Source organism: Crotalus tigris, unplaced genomic scaffold, assembly GCF_016545835.1.
Source record: "Crotalus tigris isolate CLP2741 ecotype Arizona unplaced genomic scaffold, ASM1654583v1 scf7180000024384.25900115:4084858, whole genome shotgun sequence".
Classification (NCBI taxonomy): Eukaryota; Metazoa; Chordata; class Lepidosauria; order Squamata; family Viperidae; genus Crotalus; species Crotalus tigris.
In genome coordinates this window covers 1,597,019-1,617,622 of record NW_024100554.1, presented here as the reverse complement: position 1 = coordinate 1,617,622, position 20,604 = coordinate 1,597,019, and the positions used below count along the sequence as shown (strand labels likewise).

At 38.6% G+C, this 20,604-nt stretch overlaps 1 protein-coding gene across 3 annotated transcripts in view; it reads left to right on the top strand.

Annotated features, from left to right (window-relative positions):
- The window catches only part of RGS22 (regulator of G protein signaling 22), an 86,595-nt gene that overhangs the window by 34,122 nt on the left and 31,869 nt on the right, over positions 1 to 20,604 (top strand). For all 3 annotated transcript variants that reach the window (XM_039328912.1, XM_039328911.1, XM_039328913.1), the window contains 3 exons: positions 269 to 374; positions 1,750 to 1,875; positions 4,541 to 4,642. In XM_039328912.1, coding sequence (XP_039184846.1) covers positions 269 to 374; positions 1,750 to 1,875; positions 4,541 to 4,642 — 334 coding nt within the window. The remainder of the gene's footprint in view (positions 1 to 268; positions 375 to 1,749; positions 1,876 to 4,540; positions 4,643 to 20,604) is intronic.

Sequence of the window (20,604 nt, the reverse complement as noted above, 5' to 3'; positions counted from 1 at the left end):
GCAAAAATCCATGCATATGCAATATCCATTAAAAATAGAATAGTTTCTTTATTCATGAAACGTAGTATCTCATCACAAAGATGATGCATACAAAAGGTTTAAGAAAAAGATAAAGGAACTAAATCTCTACATACTTTCTTATAACCTTGAAGCAGTTAAAAGGGATGGTACTGATTATTTAGGTGCAGAATCAACAACACTAACCATGATTTAATTTCTCTGATTACCCTCAAGGTCCTTTTGTGCCTATTTATTTTTCATTGTGTAGGCCAGCAACAGCGTGCAGCAATGTGTCTCATATGACATTTAGTGATAGAATGGATTACCTGAAACCACAACTAGATCGAAAATATACCTATGCAGAAACGATCCCTGTAAGTACCATTTGAGTAACAAGAACTGTGGCATTAAATATCTTCTCTGTGAAGAGGTAGGATTCTTTTTAAAAAAATTGGGCACGTCTATGTGAGAACTACTTTGGGTGACAGAGAATTGACCATAGCGATTCTTCTGGAAAAAGGCTATTCCGTGAACATCAAGAGTTTACTGTTTCAAAAAGGCATATGAAAACTAATATGTTCATACATTTGGGTCAACAACAAATAAAAACAAATGCAAAATTTATAGAAACTATGCAGATGCGCTTTCTTTTTTCTTGTAGGTTCAAAGAATTAAATATAGAACATGGAAGACATCTATACCTGAAGAATACCAGAATGAAACTAGTTATTGATTGATTGATTTTAAACATTTATATAGCTACCACATCTTATACTAAATTTTGGGCAATTCCCAATCAAGAAGTAAAACAATATAGAAAACATGTAGTGCCTCCTATTGTGTGCAGCTAATATAATAGCTAAATGCAAAATTTATTGCATTTTTATACAGATTTGCCTAACAATGCTGAAATGATCTTGCAATAGAGCATATTCATGAGTATTCATTAATCCTTTCTTTTCCTGATGGATTAATCTTTTACTGACAAATCTTTTTCTCAGTTCATCCATGTTTGTCTCCAAAGACTGAAAAAAATCCTTCTTTTTGTCTTCAAATTGAATATTGCTATCTAAAATTTAGTACCATGATTCTGGATTGAGTCTGTCACCAGACACAAATCTGTGATGAGAACTTGATTAAAATTTAGCAGGTCTATTAAGAACCAGCAGATATCAGAAATGTATCTAACTATCTATGGTTAGTTAACTGTTGCAGCTAAAACTATAATCAAGATATGTCCACTTGACATATATCAAGAAAGGTTAAGGAAAAAGCTACACAAAATGAACCCTACAGCTAGTTTTTGTTTTTATTTTTAAATGAGACTCAGCTGCTACAAGTCCTTTTTAACAAAACAGCAAATCTGATAAATTACAGAGCCTTCCAGGGTCCCTTCGTTATTAATTATTGCAAAGAAGTGAAAAAGATCAACTAACTATAATCATAGCATCAACAGAATTTAAAAACTGCGATCACCCACATGACTTTTTATACCCGTTGAGAAGGGAAAATCTGTTAGTTGGAAGAAGACGGGAAAGAAGTGGGAGGCAGACAAATTTAAGACCAAAGTATATAACAAATGGGGGGAGGGGAGAAACCTATGAAGTTTATAGTAAGAACAGCAAAACAAATTTGATATCTGATTGTGCTTTCTCTCTCAAATAAAAATAACAGCAGTTACAAAGACAGTTTCACCCAAGACATAATGAAACTGCATTATCTTGATGAATTGTTGTCTCTGTTATTCAGGGTAAAATCGCCCCAGATTTTTCTGAACTAGGAAGTTCTAAAATGGAAAGAATGCTGCAATCTCTTTACTTGGAGAACAGAGCAGGCTACGTCTTCACCGACTTCTGTGAGAAATCAGGTGATAGGGTAAGAAAAATTTCTTATTGGTGGATTTCTTGGTTGGATTTTCATTAATATTTGGAGTCTTTCCATAGCTTTAAGGAGGAAAAAAGGTTTGTAAAAGTCAAAATAGTGACTGGCCAAAGATCAGCAATTTAGCTTCAAATTGAAGATTGATTTCAAAACCTACAGTTTCACACATCTAAGTGAATTACATCTGAATACTAGTATTTTAAGTAGATATGCTGGCTGAAGCTGATGGGGGTTAATCTAGTACAGTGGTTTTCATCATACCCACTTAAGAAGAAGGTTCTGAAATATTTCCACAAAGTTTTTCCATTGTGAGAATTTAAACATTGTCTTAAACATGTCTTGCATTGTTTTAGTATCATTTCAGCTTCATGTGGCTCTGGATTATCTGTTGTAGACTTCTTCTAGTCAGCATACTTAATTCTTCCAAACAAAACTATTCTCTATTTCAGAAAAGGTGCTATTCGCAGCAGGTTATTGTACAGCCATATAAAGAAGGTTATTAATAGTATAGAAACAATTTTCTTCTTGAAAAGTAGTAAATTCTGTCTTTAGGGTGAACATAGCTATTCCATTTTCACTAAAAATGGAAGAAAAAGGTGTCACTGAAAAACCAGGATACATAAATGGATATAAATATATACCTGTGTCTTCAGATTGAAGATATTTCAAGAAATAGCAGTGTTTCTTGTGCAATTGCAGTGGGGGATTGCTGTTTATTTTAGAGAAGAGTGCATGGTATTTAAATTCTAAACACAATTACATGAAAATATAATTTCACTGGATTTCACCCCATTTATTTCACTGGATCTTATTTCCAACAAAATATTTAGAAAGGGTCAGAAATGCTTATCTGCAAAGGACACCTATTGAAAATTATGGGACGTTTACAGGTAAAAGATTTGCAGTGTTTTAATCCTGAGCATGCTTACTTGGAAACATGTTTCATTAAAGCTGAATGTATTTCTTTGTACAAACATAATGCATATGTTTGTATACAAGAGTCCAGCAGGTCTTAAATGTTAAATTATATATTTTTGAAGCAATTAAATATTAAACAATTATATACTTTTAAAGCAATTAAGTAGGATCAAGCTATATGAATGATTCCCACTTACTGTAGATTCACTGAAATCAAAATAAAGTATAGTCCAATTTTTATGGTCAAAATGTACATGTTATGTCAGCTGGTTGGTTCAGTATTTTAAAATAATAGTTTTAAAAATTGATTTTTTTTTCTTTTTAAAAAGAGGAGCTAGTGAACTAACAAGATTCATAAAGCTTTTTTGTCCCTCTGGAAACACTTAGCTCTGAGCAATAATACCAAACTTTAATAAAATGTAGTTGAGGAATACTTCATAAAAATGTATTATCTTGTTGGTCATGATAATAATATCAGTAATTGCTAAAAAAATGCTGTCAAAACATAAATTTTAGATGCACATAATGAACCATCGCTTTATTTCATTCTAACATGTTTAAACTTTGTAATTTACATTGTTGTTGTAGTTGTTGTTAGTTGCGAAGTCGTGTCCGACCCATCGCGACCCCATGGACAACGTTCCTCCAAGTCTTCCTGTCCTCTATCATCTTCTGGAGTCCATTTAAGCTCACTCCTACTGCTTCAGTAACTCCATCCAGCCACCTCATTCTCTGTCGTCCCTTTCTTCTATTGCCCTCAATCTTTCCCAGCATTAGGTCCTTAATTTACATTAAGAATTTAATTACCAATTATATGCAAAGTGTACAATAAAATATACAGAATGTATTTCAGTTGTTGTATCTTTATACATGCTGTCATTCTGCCAGTATCAAAAATACTACTCAAACTGTACTAAATTAAATATGATTTATAATTAATCTTAAGGAACTGAATGTCCCTTGAGATTCTTCCAGATGTCCAACTCTTTTTCTCCCAGCCCTCTGAATTTACTTTAAAACCCACCCAAGACTTACTTGGGTTTCTTTGTTTAACTCTATCCGATCTGTTTGGAGATCAGAACACAGTGACAGGGATTGTGGGTGTGCTCAGTAGATAATAGATCTCCAATGAAGCTTACCCGTTTTCACACATACAAAAAAGAGAATAAATTGCTAATGTTCCCTTATGATTCTGCACTCCTTCTAAGTAGCTACTTTTTAGTGCTTCCCCACCTTCTAATGATGCTGTCCTAGGTATTCAGCGTTTCAGCTTCTTTTGTTTTATCAAGCCAGCATGCTACTATGCACTGGGTTGAAGCAAACATTCCCCGGCATTTGTCTTCCATCCTGGTCTTTTAAGCCCAGGAGCATTTGTGAAGTGTTTCTGAAACAGGATTTACTGTCCTAAAATAGCAATCCCACCCATACATACAATATAATTGGCAAGGATTCTATCCAAATTTAATAGGGGCGGTGGGTGGGTGGGAAGTATTCATCATCACTGTGTTTGTTTGCCTAGATAGAAGAACTGTTGAAATTTAGGACACTAACCTAATGTTTCTTAACCTTGGCAACTTTGAGATATGTGGACTCCAACTCCCAGAATTCCCCAGACAACCCTGGGTGGAGAAGTTTGGGAGCTGAAGTCCATAAAACTTAAAGTTGCCAAATTGAGCAAGACTGCGCTAAACAATGAAAACTTTGGTAGTAATATCTTTCCTCCCATCTCTTCCATCTGTAGCTATGGAAGAACAGCACATATTTTTGGTTTGACCTTCAGGATTATCATCAGCTTTTCTATCAAGAAACGCTCCATCCTTTGAAACTATGCAAGCAAGCACAAGTAAGTCATAAACAAGACTCTCTCTACCCCCAAGGAAATAGTTTGGGATCATAATTAACAAAATATGTATAAATGGAAGTAACTGAGTTTATCTAAACATCAACCAGGCATGGTTTTTGTTCAGAAATATCTCCCAGTTCCAAACATTTCATAGATTTATAATTCCTATGCAATTATTCTGTTTTCTGTGCAGCTAGTGTTTTGGATTTCTTTCTTTCTTTCTTTCTTTCTTTCTTTCTTTCTTTCTTTCTTTCTTTCTTTCTTTCTTTCTTTCTTTCTTTCTTTCTTTCATAGAAGATTTGGAACTATTTGGAAATATTTGTGGAATGCTAAAAAGAAAGAATTGCTATGTATCAATCAGCTGAAGATTCATTTTTGGGCATCTTGTTTACATAGGCTTGAAAAAAACTTCTACTTTAGCTCTTTTTTCTTTTTGGATGCATAACAGAAAAGAAAATATATTTCTGTCATAAATACAAACTTTTGGGCAGTTAGTTTTGGAGGAGATTAAGCTGATGATTAGGGTGTTATTCAGTTTCTTGGTTATTATTTTTAACGTTTGCTTTCCATCTTCTTGTTTTCTTGTCCTTCTACTTCATAATCTATGTAAATTTAGTACGTTGCTTGGGCAGGGACAATATATCTCCTAGTCACAAATTTCAAGACTAAATAGTGAACAGCATTTATTTTCCGTGTATATAAATGTGTAGTTCAGATTGTGAATTTGAGAAAAACTGGCATCTCTATGCAGATGAGGAATCTATTCAGATTTTTGTTTTTCTATTATATGCATCCATTCAGCAATTCCTCTGGTTTGTTCTATGTTTTCCTTGCTGAATTTGCTGTAACCATCAAAATTGCTTGTTCATGTATTCATTTGTTCCTTCCTTCATGTCTGTCTTGCTTATATGCTCTTCCTAAATGCTTAGTCCATATATTACATGAGTTTTTCTCAACCAGAAAATGATTAAGAGATAAATCCTGCAGGGGTATTTAAGAATTCTTTTGTTTTTCACATCAGGAACATTCAGACTTTTTTTCAGTCAAGACCTTTACTTTGCCCTTGAATAGGATGTAAGGAGCCACATTCTACAATATTGGTGCTCACTTGTAGTTAGCAAGAATTACTACTACGTTGGTAATTACTTCTTGAATTTATACTCTATCATGCTTCTAATCTAACTCTGCTCTGAGGACATTTCAAATTAAAATGGCAAAATATGTCATTGAGCCACTTGTTATTCTTCAAGAAATCACAAGAACAAGAAACATATGAGAATAATATAAGCATAACTGAATACAGGTAGTCCTCGACTTACAACAGTTCATTTAGGGACCGTTCGAAGTTACAACGGCATTGAAAAAAGTGACTTATGATTGTTTTCCACACACATGACCATTGCAGCACCCCCATGGTCACGTGATTTACATTTGGATGCATGATCACTGGTTCATATTTATGACGATTGCAGCAGCCCAGGGTCAGGTGATCCCCTTTTGCAACCTTCTAACAAGCAAAATCAATGGGGAAGCTGGATTCACCCAACAATTGTGTTATTAGCTGATCAACTGCATTGATTCACTTAACAACTGTGGCAAGAAAGGTCGTAAAGTGGAACAAAACTCACTTAACAAATTTCTCACTTAGCAATATAAATTCTGGGCTCAATTGTGTCGTAACTCGAGGACTGCCTGTAACATGTATGTTTTAAAAGCTTGAGAAAATATGTAATCAACAGGCATTGATAAAGAGACTAACATAGGGGGGGACAAGGCAGCTACATGCCATAGGGCTACCGTTACTTCTGGCTTCTTTGCACGTGCAGTATCCAAAACATATTTGCAAATATATTTTTTCTTTTTTATATGAGTGTGGTGGCCTAGTGGTGAAGACACTTGCCTCCCATTTGGAAGGTTGAGAGTTCAATCCTAGGTAGCTGCAGAGATTTCTTTCCTAGAACGCAAAGAAAAAATATCTGCTCTGAAGTCTGTGTGGTGACAGGAAGGGCATCCGGCCAGTAAACACTCAGCTCCATCCAGTCCCCCCTGACTCTACCCCGAATAATTAAGGGATTACAGGATCGTAAAAAGGGAGGGTTTGTTTTCCTTTTTATATGACATAAATTTACCATAGCAGAGCTGAAGTTACACAGGGATCTGTCCATGGACAGTATGAACCAATATATGTATTTCTGGCTTTATGTGAATGAAGTCATAAAAAATGATATTAGTAACTGAATCTCATCACTGTTCAGTAAACAATAAAGGAAACTTTTTATTGTTATGCTAGATAACCATTGCTACCAAGATATATAAGGGGTTGGAAATCAAAAGATGGAAAATTTCATCTTGTGAGATGTAATTTAATTAAAGATTAAATTCTTTCAAATATACTATAGCTGCATTATGAATAGTAGATTCTGAATCCACCACCCTAATTCAACAGATATCATTGCATTATATTTCATATGACTCTTTTTCTTTATTTTTTTTATTGTAAAATATAATTCTTTATTGGCTAACTGTGATTGGACACACAAGAAATCTGTCTCCAGTGCATAAGCTCTCAGTGTACATACAATCCACAGTCATAATCATAATACAATCATCATGAAGCATAAGATACAACACTCAATGATAGTCATAAGATACTAAATAAAAACAATTAGCATAAATCATAAGATACAAAAATCAAAGTGATAGTCATAAGCTGCTAAAGGAATAGGTAATAGAAAAGATGAGAAGAATTTTATATTTAGCTGTGCCTATGGAATATTTGTCTATCTATGAATAAATGGGAAACATAAATCCAAAGTTATTTAAAGTAAACATCAATTAGAATGTATCAATTTTTAATTATATTATATAGAAAGAAATCTTTTAAAGTATGGGACGGAGAAATTACTAGGCAATTTCTAGTTGACCATCAGCTTTCTGTTAATTTTTACAAAGAAGGATAAAATGTGCTTTTGCCTATGAATCTTTAAGAATGGACAAGGTTCATGCTTTATCTTATTGACATACAATGAAAATCAAACTGAATTTGAGGTTAAATCATTTTTATGCATATTTATTATTTAAGCAACAGTCAATGGAAACCATAATTATGATTTCAGTAGTGAAAAAAACAGAACACATATTGCTTCTCAAACTCTTACATACAAATGCATGCATATATTCCTCAAATGTTCAGATTTCCAATGTTTTGGTTAAAGTTTTGTGTTTCTTTGTAGTTTTAATGAAATGAATGCTGCCATAAAACCTGTAGGTAGTATAATGGACAGATTTCTGCCAGGACCACCAAAATGTTAAGATCTTTTTGAATGATGGAAGAGATATGAGCATTAAATAAACTTGATTATTTTTATTGTCATAGCAGCATCATTTCAAATAATCTTCATTTCATGTCCTCTCAGTTTTTGTTTCCCCTGCTGGTTGTTGCAGGGTTTCATTAAGATCTTTGTAAACCCTTGTTGTGTAATCAGATAATTAGGGTTTTAAAGGGATTCCCTGGATTTATACTTCAATAAGTCAGAGAGTTAGTTGCAATAAATACACACATAATAAAGTAGTAATGTCTTGGATATATTTAATTTTACAACATACAAATTTTACTCCAGTCTTCGGATTTTCAGATGTTTTGGGGTTTTACACTTTTGAAGGCCCCAAACCTTTGTGGACCCTGGGAACTTGGGGTCCATTTTTCTCCCTGTCTCAGCATCCTTCCTCCTAAGATGTTTTTAAGAAGAGACTGGACAGCCATTTGTCCGAAATGGTGTAGGGTTTCCTGCCCGAGCAGGGGGTTGGACTAGATGACCTCCAAGGTCCCTTCCAACTTTACTACTATTATTATTATGTATCAATAGCTCCTCTAAACTAAAAATCTCCCTCTACTTCAGGTGGAAGGGTTTCAGGAGGAAGAGTAGCTGTTTGCTCCTCTGAGAACAAACAGCAGGCAGGGGAAGGCACCCCATCCCTATTAGTTAGTCTCATCTATCCAGAAGTTTCTATCCTGACTTCAGTTGGGAAGCCTCTGTTGCCATGTGGTAGTTGTCCAACAATCTTCCTCTGATATCATCTCTTTTCCTCTCAGTACCTGAAGAATCCATAGGTGCTAAAGCTGCAATGCAAGATTAGCCAGAGGCTTGGATTTGGTTGGGTACTGAGCATAGAACTGTTGAAGGAATGTGTGGACATCAACTCCTATTTTCCAGGATCTGGCTGGATCTGCTTTGCCTCTTCTGTGCCAAAAATCCAAATATGCTCTATCTCACATTATTCTTTTCCCCAAATCAACATCGAGGTGCTGGTATGTAGTATGGTAGGTTGTAAGAAGTACAGGGGCATCTTAGGACAGGAGGAAATGGAAAAAAAATCAGATTTATCTTTAGTGTAATTGGAAGCTACAACAGAGTGATACAACAGAGCTACAATAAAGTGATTGGATTGATCAGTCCATGTACTGGGAAGAGTCTTAGATGCAATGGCATCTGGCTTTTTTAGACAGTCATGTATCAGGAAGAAATCTGGTAGAAAGCTAGAGGAAGTCTCCAGCAGCAATGGTGAGGTCAGTAGTTTCCTGGCAATGTTGATCAGCAGTTTGTTCGTAAGAAACCTTGGCAAATTTCAGGAGTTATTATGCTGCCTGGAGAAAGTGATGTGAATGTAGAAATATAAGGCTTGAAATTATGATATATGAGTAATAGAATAAACTGAGTTATTATAGCTACTCAGGCCAATTTTCTTCCTGGCAGTTTAGTATGTAAAACCACCCCATTCCCATTTTTATAGGAAAATACAGAGAAGATGCCAAATAAACTTGGTTACAGATGGTGAGCAGAAGAGCATCAGTACATTCAGAAATTGGCTTTGATTATAAGAATTTGCCATCTATGGTTGCACCCTCAAGGACATAAAGCAGATCTGCATTCAATAGAAGGGTCCATGTCTATTGCTTGTGATGCCAAAATTTATTGGGACTTAAAGATGTATTGCAGAACAAGACTAAATTTGGAGAGTAGCAGAAAGGACCAAATTATGACACTCATCTTCAAAGATCTGAATCCTGTTTAATGTTCTGATTTCTCCACTTGAGATCCTGACCAGGTGATCATTGAATCATATCCTGACAAATGATTTCAGGAGTGCTTAGGGCATCTATGACAAACTGGCCAGATTCTCCACAAAATAGACACCGTTTTTATGGAGAGTAAAGGTTGCAGCTTAATCCTAATAAAACTGAGGGGCTTTGGATTTCTGAGTAGTCTGGATTGGTGACCTATCGTTTTTAATTCTTGATGGGGCAGTACTCCCCCAAATAAAATTGGTGTACAGCCACCTGCTTGAAGAGCAGATGGCAGCCATGGTCAGGGGGTTCTTTTTGTGTATTTGTCTTGTGTGCCATTTGCATCCTGGACTGGGATGCTCTGCTCACAGTCACTCATACTTTAGTCATTTCCTTATTGGATTATTGCAATGCACTCCATATGTAGGGCTGCCCTTGAAGCACACTCAAAAACTTCAGCTGGTGCAGAATGCAGTGGAGCAAATAGTTTTGGGGGCTCCAAAAGCCGCCCATGCAACATTACTACTGTCTGAGCTGCATTGGCTACCAGTTTGCTTCAAGGTGCAATTCAAAGTATTGCTTATTATCTTTAAAACTCTACATAGCATGGCACCAGGTACTAATGGGACCATCTAACTCCCAATTATCATCTGTTCCACCAAATTCAACAGCTGGGCATGCTCCAGGTCTTCTCTCTCAAACAGTGCCAAGGAGATATGTCTTCTCTATCACACTGTCTGTTCTATGAAACACTGTCAGTCCCCCCATGTTCTTGGACTTTTGGAAACTGTTAAAATCTGGGTTTCCCCCCCTTGTGTGTTATTAAGGCAGCCAATTATATATTTGTTTGTTTTATAGCATTGTTATGCAGCTCCTTGGATTTTTTTAAAATCATCGATACAAATGCCAGATTTTATTCAGCTGCCAACTCTTTGGATGGTTCATCAGTTTTCAGCTTTGACAGAAAATTAGTTCTTTTGGTCGTTTGGTTTCAGAAAAGGAATCATCTTTTTTCAGCAACTCTGGTCAAAAAAACAATTATAAATCATGCATGGGAGCAATCTATGGAATAATATCCCATCATTAAAGAGGAACATGATTCCCATTAAGGTTGTTGGGGCCATCATAGTTGTCAGACAGGAAAGGGACCATATTGGAGAACAACAGTTGCATTTATTTGTATTGCTTTGTTATGGTTCATCACACAGTGTTCAGGCTGGATTTGGCATTTTTCTTCATCTATCAAGTCCTTCCCAAGGCCCTGGGATAGGCAGTTGTTGATGTTTTGTAGTGTTAGAGGTATCGTCACAGGATGTAGGCTGTTCTGAGTAAAGATGCCTTTCCAATTGACTGATGGTGAATTTGTCAATGCCAATAGTGTTCAAGTGGTGCTCCAGTTGCTTTGGGGATTGCACCCAAGGTACCTATTGTTGTGTCCTGAGCCTGCAAAGGCAGGCTCGGGATGTTGCAATGGTCCTGGGCAGTTGCAAGCTGCCCGGGATCAGACTGAGTGGTGCCGGCTTCGCGCGGAAGCGCGAGGCGCGGACGCGCGCCAGAATGTTACCTTTTTGCCTGGAGATTCTATTAAAGAAGACAGAGAGGCCTGCGAGCCTCAGAGCTGTGACGGAGAGAGAACTACTAAAATAAAAGGCTGTTGGAATTACAAGAATGTGCTCTATTCATTCGCCGTTCACTCGAGGACTCAACACTGGCGACGAGGATGGGATTGCTTACAAAAACAAAAAAGAAGAATTGTAAGCTTACCCCAAGAGTCCTGGAGAGAGGAAGACGGCGTTAAACTTAGCACCTGGCCTGCCAATACAGCGTCGCTGGAGGTAAGCTGGCTGATAGACTCCTTCCTAGTGTAAGAAGCAAGAATGGCGAAGATAGGGAGACTGTCTGAATTCGATGTCACTCACCCAGAAAGATGGGAGTCTTATGTTGCCAGAGCAGAAAATTACTTTAGAGTAAATCAAGTAAGAGAAGATGGCTTGAAGGCCACTACTTTGCTGTGTGTCTGTGGTCAAGTTGCATTTGAAATTGCTGAAAATCTAATGGCCCCTGTGCCTCTTGAATCTGTCACTTACACAGATTTAAAGATGTTATTGAAGGAACATTTTCAGCCCAAGTTGTCTGTTATTGCGTGGAGACACACTTTTGAACAGAGGGATCAAAGAGCTGGTGAATCAGCTAAAGAATACATTGCAGCCTTGAGAAGAGCAGCTAAGCCTTGTGATTTTAAAGATTTAGAAGAAAGGTTGAGAGACCGATTTGTATGTGGGCTTAGGAACAGAGACTTGCAACAGAGACTTTTTGCAAAAGAGGACATTTCATTCCAAGATGCCTTGAGAGAGGTCACTGCAGAAGAGCAGCAGGTGGGGCAGTCAAGAATATGAGGCCTATCAGGAACAACCCAGACGCCGTATCCGTGCACCATGAGGGAGTCCAGGAGAGCTCGGAAGAAGATCCTGAAGATGAGGTGGATCATCTCTACCCAGCCAGAGAAAGGAAGCAGAAGGAAGGCAAAGAAAAGTCTTCAGCTGTACCCAAGTGCTTCGGGTGTGGAAGTCGCCACAAGAGGACCGACTGCAGGTTCCATTCTGCAATCTGTAGAGCATGTGGAAAGAAAGGCCACATAGCAGCTGTGTGTCTGGGCTGTCAGAAGGTACAACCTCGAGAAGAATTGCGCCTGAAAGATACCAGGGTCCCCAGCCAAAACAGGGTGGGTTTCTGTGCATCACGTAGAAGCATTTATAGGACAGGTACACACAGGTCACTTAAAAAGAAACTGTCACTTAAGGTGAAGTTGCAAGGAGTTCCATTGGTTATGGAACTGGTCACTGGGTCTGCCCTTTCAATCATTTCTATTCACACTTTCAGAAAGATTTGCTCTAGCAGTGGGTTCCGGGCCAAGCTTAGGCCATCCAATATAGTCTTGACAGACTTCCAAAATTCCAAGGTGTGTGTTAAGGGGGAGGCCACCCTTAAAGTACAATACAAGGAGTTTGAAGGTCCATTAGATGTATTGGTAGTTGGGGGTGAATGAACGAGTCTCATTGGACACGATTGGTTTGAGGCCTTGGGAATACAAGTTACAGGGCTACACAATTTGCAAACATTAGGTCTACAAGAAGTCTGCAAAGAATTTGCAGATGTCTTCAGCCCCCAGCTGGGAGCCTACAAAGGCCTTGAAACTGGACCCCACTGTCACTCCCATTAGGGTGAAAGCAAGGAGAGTACCCTTTGCTTTGAAAGGAAAAATTGATGCTGAATTGGACAAATTGATTCAGCAAGGTGTTTTAGAACCTGTTGACTCAAGTCCATGGGAAACTCCCATAGTCACGCCTCTCAAGGCTAATGGGGACATTCGCATCTGTGCAGACTACAAATGCACACTAAATAAGGCATTGCAACAGCATGCATATCCTGTACTTGTAGTCAGCCATATTTTGGCCTCCCTCAAAGGGGGGCATGTTTTTGCAAAGCTGGATTTAGCACAGGCTTATCAACAGTTATCTGTTGATGAAGCTGCTGCTGAAGCACAGACTATTGTAACTCATAGGGGGGCATTCAAAGTCAAAAGACTACAATTTGGAGTAAATGTAGCTCCTGGAATTTTCCAAAGTGTAATGGAAAACACCCTGAGAGGTATACCAGGGGTTTGCCCCTATTTTGATGATGTCCTTATAGCAGGAGAATCCACTCAAAATTTAGCTGAGAGATTGAGGGCTGTTCTGCTGCATTTCAGGAAAACAGGTCTCAAACTTAAAAAAGACAAATGCAAAATTGGAGTGTCTTCTACAGATTTCCTGGGATTCAGAATAGGTGCCAGGGGTATTCACCCTGCTGAGTCTAAATTAAAGGCTATATTGCAAGCTCCTAGGCCTAAGTCTAAAGCTGAGTTACAAGCTTTTCTGGGCCTCTTGAATTTTTACAATGCATTCATACCTAACAAAGCTAATGTAGCAGAGCCACTTCATAGACTCTTAGACAAACAGGCAGTGTGGCAGTGGTCACAAGCACATGAAGAAAGCTTCAATGAGGTCAAATGATGTGCTTGCACATTTTAATGAAACTCTTCCTGTGTGCATCGCTTGTGATGCCTCCCCTTATGGGGTGGGAGCTGTACTTAGCCATTTAAGAACTGATGGAACTCAGGTTCCTGTTGCATATTACTCCAGAACCTTGTCCTCTGCTGAGCGAAACTACGCTCAGATAGACAGAGAAGCCTTGGCCATTGTTGCTGGAATTAAAAAATTCCATGATTTTCTATATGGCAGACACTTCACAGTCTATACTGACCATAAGCCTCTGTTGGGGTTGTTTACTACAAACAAACAAACTCCCCATATCATTTCCCCTAGAATGTTGAGATGGTCCATCTTTCTGTCAGCCTATGATTTTTCATTGGTTCACAAACCTGGCAAGAAATGGGCCACGCTGATGGCCTTAATAGATTACCTTTACAAATGGTAGAGGCTGACCCTGCCCCTGCCATCAACATTCTTTCCATTCAGGCGTTGCCTGAGTCTCCCTTAAATGCCAGGGATGTGGCTGCTGAATCAGCCACGGATCTCACACTGACTCGTGTATTGTCCTGGGTTTTGTCTGGATGGCCTGAGAGTTGTCCAGGTATTGAGTTTCAGAGTTTCTGGCTCAAGAAGCATGAGTTATCCACTTTTCAGGGTTGTCTGTTGTGGAGCAGCAGAGTTGTTATTCCTACCTCAATGAGACCTACGGTCTTGGCTTCCCTTCATGAGGGTCATCCTGGCATTGTCAGGATGAAGGCGCCTGCGCGTAGCCATTTATGGTGGCCAGGGTTAGACAGGGAAATAGAGGCTCAAGTGCATGGATGCCACTTGTGTCAGCGCTCACGCTCTGAAATGCCTCAGGCTCCTGTGCATAGATGGGAGGAGACACAGTCACCTTGGTCTAGGGTGCATGTAGATTACGCTGGGCCCTTTCAGGGTCAATTCTTCTTGGTCCTTGTTGACAGCCATTCAAAGTGGCTTGAGGTTGTACCTGTCTCTTCCACCACTGCTGCCAAGACCATTCAAGTACTGAGAGGGATTTTTGCTGCACATGGGCTCCCAGATGTTCTGGTTTCTGACAATAGTCCTCAATTCACTTCTTTTGAGTTTCAGGCTTTCTTGCAGGCCAACATGATTCATCATGCCACCTCTGCACCATTCCACCCTTCCACCAACGGTATGGCTGAGCGGATGGTCCGCATCACCAAGGATGCTTTAAAGAAACTGATCTATGGGGACTGGCACCACAGGTTGGCAGACTTTCTTCTTGCTTACCGCACCACACCTTCAACTTCCACTGGGAAGAGCCCAGCTGAACTCCATTGGGGGCGCAAACTGATCACCAAACTTGACAGGTTGCACCCGGACAGACTGCCCCCTAGGGTCACCCAACCCAGGGCACCGTGGTGTCTGCAAGTGGGTGCCCCAGTATGGACCCAGAACTATGGGCCCGGTCACTTGTGGGTTCCTGCTGTAGTATGCAAGGTCACTGGTCCATTGTCCTACGAGGTCTCCTTCGGCGGCATATCGATCAGCTGCGTATAAGACTGGACTTACCCTCTGCAACTCCTGGGCTTTCTCCGGGGGGAGGGGGACCACTATGGGCAAAGGGAAGGGTGTTGGCAGCAGCTGGGGCCAAACAGAGAGGCCGAAGGTCTGTTCCAGGGTTCCGCAAGTGTTCCTAACAAGAAATAATACAGGCACCAGTGCCTACTCCAGCCAGGGAGTCACCCAGGGGGCATACTCATCATTCACAACTACCATTCAGCACTCCATTCAGGGAGAATAACTGGGAGCATCCAAACAACCCAAACAATGCAATAGAACTGGCACACAAACAGTCAAGCTGGCACAGTACTGCTACTGCTTAAAAAAGGAAGTCTTCACATAGGGAGATAGTCAGAGAGGCAAATCCTGATTCTGGTACCTCTGGCATAGAATGGGGGGCAATAGAGCATTGGGGCACTGCAGAATCCCCAGACAATCCGTTACGGGGCTTGGGAGTGAAGGGATGCGTTCCCTTGATAGGTCCATTGTGGACTTGGAGAGTTCTACAGAAATGCCAAATACTGGCGGGCACATAGAGGGGCCCGAGAGCCTACAATTAGGCAGGTCAACCAGGTTCAGTGGGGAGCAAAGTCCTGGTCTGACAAGCCCGGTGGGCAAGCAAGCAGACCAGGCAACAGGACACAGTTCACGGGGACCACCGGGGTTTAAACGAGGAGGCAACTCTACTCCATCCTCTGCACAAGAGGAAGTAGGGGGTTCTCAGAACCTGAGAAGGTCACAGAGAGTAAAAAGATCTCCCAAGTACCTTGAGGACTTTGTAACCCTGCTGTCAAAGCAAGGAAAGTGAGAGGGTGCCTGCTGTTGTTGAAAAACTGGGAGTGTGAGTATTGGGCAATTAATTCCAAAACAATAGCCTGGTACCATTCTGTGGTGTGGCTAGTGAGTAGCTGCAACAGATGTGCAGGTCCTTGGGTTGGCACACCACGCTTGTGTTGAGGTTGCGTATAACTACCTATATAGTTAATAAGTCTCATCCGGGGGGGAAGGGGTGTTGTGTCCTGAGCCTGCAAAGGCAGGCTCGGGATGTTGCAATGGTCCCGGGCAGTTGCAAGCTGCCCGGGATCAGACTGAGTGGCACCGGCTTCGCGCGGAAGCACACCAGAATGTTACCTTTTTGCCCGGGGATTCTATTAAAGGAGACAGAGAGGCCTGCGAGCCTCAGAGCTGTGATGGGGAGAGAACTACTAAAATAAAAGGCTGTTGGAATTACAAGAATGTGCTCTATTCATTTGCCGTTGACTCGAGGACTCAACACCTATCACTATTGGTATTTCTGATTCTGGATGTTGTTCTTTCCAGGACTGGTGCATTTGTTTCAAATATTCTCTTCTTGTGATCTGTAATAGTAGATCATTATTTGTTTTAAATCAATGTATAGTTGCAGCAGGTAAACACCTTTCCTTCCAATAGTCCTGCGGCTGCTGGCCCTGGTTTTTCAGCTAATAGTTGTATAGCCCATTTTTCACCAGATATCCAGGAACTCCATCACACAAGGTTGTCCTTGTTGACCTGGGCGACTACGAGTCAGTATGAATTTCATCTAACTTGAGCAGGAGGCAGCATTGAAGTGGTCAGCAGGGTACATTCTTAGGGATTTGATGCCAGGGTCAGCTGGTCAAACTGGGCCATTACTTGATTGTGATGCAGACCCAAGGTTCTCATTTCTTTCCTGCCTGCATATTCTAGTGGACTGAGGGCCACTAATTTTTCTACAGGAGAAACAATTGACACCTATGCTTTATTACTGCAATGCACCATTTTGGTCTCAGGCCCTTTGCTTGTGACCTCTGAGTTCTTTCATCCAAAAGTTTTTCCAATTAGCTATGGTGCCTAAAAACCACTGACAAATTTACATTCCAGTAATTTTTCTAATGCTTTTAAAAGGCAACACAAGCCTGATTTATCTATTGTAGTGTGAAAGAAGTGAAGAATGTAAGCATTGATTAGAATCTGAACAATCAGGTTAATTTCAGGAAAAGAAGGGTTTTTTTTCCCTTGGGATGTCTGTCATTAATTTTATAAGGTCATGTGTTAATATCTGACTGGTAAAATGAAAGATTCACAATCAGTGCTTGGAGTATACGTAGAGATGACAATGTTTCTGCTAAGCAGCCACTCTCTACCATTTATCTGCTTATTTTAAACCCAATGGGCTTATTATTTTTTCTTCATTTAATTTTATTTCCATTCTGGCCTGGTGGTGACAGTAGAACATAGCATAAAGAGAATAACTATAACATTGCGGAAAGCTAAATCCACACGATCATTACAAGCAAATTCATCAAAGTGCAATATCTGACATTCTTCCACTAGCATAACTAACAGCCCAAATGTAATATAACAAATCAACACATGTGAGGCAACTTTTGATAGTGCTCTTGAGCTTGCTTTTATGGTTTTGTTTTTTTTAAGTTCATTGTAACACAGATGAGATTCAAGCTGTATTCAATCAAGACCAGAGTCAGCATATTGTGATTGTGTTCTTTCAAATTCTATCCACCATACATGAGTGCAAAAAGTGAAGTAGAATCCTAGAATCAATGTCTAAGCTTTCATCAGAATGCTATTTGATCATCAGGAGACTAGCCTCATTCTAAATCAAGAACTGTATCTTATCTAGTTACCCATGTTGTGCTTTAGATTGGTGTGTGCACCCTCAGTCTCTGTAGCATGGTGGTTAATCTGTAAAAGTTAAAAAAAAAAAAGAAAAATACCAACAATTAGCATTGTCAGGTCATTTCATAATTCTTGAAAAATAAGAGAAGGAGAATAATTCACACTGAATGGTGAATGTGAGAACTTTTCTCTAAAAATAAAGAAATTAAGATAAAACTTTCCTGCTCTCTAACATACAAATCTCCCCTTCCCCCATGGATTGTAAATAAACTATTTGCATTAGCCTTGCTGAAGACCATATGCTGGAAACCATTAGATGCTATTTTACAAATAACCTTTAATTAAAGTCCTCTCAATTTTGCTGTTTCTGTGACCTAGAAGTGTTCAAATTATATAACCATATAGGTATGGGCTGACTAAGAAATGGATCACTCATTTTGTGGCAGAGATCCATATAAATAGGACATTGGTTCAGTTAATATGTGTAGAAACTCTTTACTGAACCAACATTCAATGGTAATGGTAATTTCAGCATTGCAAGACTTAGAATTTTAGAAATTAGATAGCTTGCTCCATTGTTACCTAATTAGGACAACCAGCTTCCTTATTTTCTCATTGTTTCCCCCATTCTGTTTCTTTTATAAATAATCTTTTTTAAAAAGTTGAAATAACTGCATAATATTTTTGTTGGTTAACTCTAAGAGCCATTTGAGTAGAAACATCCAGTGTCAGTGCAAGTTTTATACCTTTGAGTTTGTAATGGCTGATATAGATCTTCTATTTTAATGCTGGTTTATTTTAGTTTGGCAGAAGGAGGATGTTTTTGCAAAGGATAAGTTTTGAGTCTAATTTAATTATTTTATAATTTTTACCTCCCATTATCCAACTAGGACATTTTACTTGGAGAATTTCAGATATAAATATTTTTGAATGAAAATGGTAAAAAGTAATGTTAAGGCAGTCATTAGTGAGAGGCTACACATAAATATTTCATCTTAATAATAACCATCATGTGGAGAGATGTAAGACAGCTCCTTTACATTAGTGATGCAGCTTTTATGATGTTTTTTCTGAAATTTACACTATATAGAATCAGTGCATACCAATATTCAAATACTACATATAAATAAACATGCATTTGTTCTGAAAGCTGTTCTGTCTTACTGTTAAGGCTATAAGAAATCCTCTTAACCTTCCGTGGAAAATATTGCATTCACTTTCTTTTGGAGTTGTCTTATGTGGCTAGGATTGAGTTTCTAACAGATTCTTCATTTCTTCAGTTTTTATATGAATGATTTATGATGTAACTTTCCTTGAACTCTGAGCATGGAGTGAATTTATTGTTTAAATAATCAACACATTCATGACAAGAAGAAATGACAATGGAATCCAGAGAGACCCTGGGGTATATGTTTCATAGAATATGAAAGAAGGATATGCAAAATGTTTACAGTATAAATCTTTTTGTTTAAAGTTCTAGTCATTGAGTCGAGTCATCTTCCACCCTTCCCAAACAAGAAATTCAGTTTTCTTTAGCCAATGAAATTGCTGAATCTTGATTTTACTATTTTATGATTTTCTTCTTATATTTTTCTTCTAAAGCCTTTTTGTATTTCTGTGCACTTTGAGTTCATCAGGATTTCCAATGCCAGTTTTTCTTTATGTGGATGCTACAGTTTTGATTACATAAGAATAATTATTTGGAGAACTAATGTATTATTGCTGTATATAGGGTTAGTACTCTATATTGATATAATAATTAAAATCTCTTTTGAGCCAAATTTGATTCTTGAGGACTTCAAGGACACATCCATGCACTTTTCTTGGCAATGGTATCGAAGTGGTTTGCTCTGGATGGATAGGTAGATGGATGGATGGATGGATGGACAGACAGACAGATAGACTGATTAAGTGAGTGATCTCCCAATGTAGCCTACATTTTTGGAATTCCTTGGTAGTGCTCAGTCCAAATATTAACTAGGACCAATTCTGTTTGGCTTCTGAGCCTAAACAAAGCCCTCTAAAAGCTACCACCTACTGAGGTCTTTCAGGGTGTTCTTCATGTTACTGTACATTACACAGACATTTCCAGATAAATTGTTCCCTCCCTTTTTAAAATTGCTTTTTTGTATTTAGAGTAATAATGTCACTTAAAACAAGTAATTCGATTTCTATTAAGCCTTTTCGTTTCTTTGATTTATATCTGTCTTAACATTGTGATATATTAAAGAAAAGACAATGTATTCCAGAGGGAGAACCACTGTATGTATAATGAAAGGAATGTATGTGGTTATTTTGCTATAAGTACATATAGTAAATTGCAAACTGAATTGGAAAAGGAAAACAACAAACATATGTGGGAATTGGCCCTGGGAAAAAATGTTGTTTAGAGGTAGAAAAATGAAAGACAGTTATGGGACATATACCAAAGGCAGTTTATATAAAAATATAATGCATTGTTCTGTAGACAGGAATTAAGCTGCTAGAAAATAATACAGGTGTTCTGAATTGTGTTTGAGCAGGATAGATCTAACTTTTTGACATTATATGGCTAATCATATAATTAAGTTCCTTATTTAACTCAAGAAGGATTAATGCTTGATTTGATTAAAAAGTTTGAGTTTAAAAATTGAAACTTGAAGAAAAGTTATGATTTTATTAAATGAGTCGATCCATTTCTA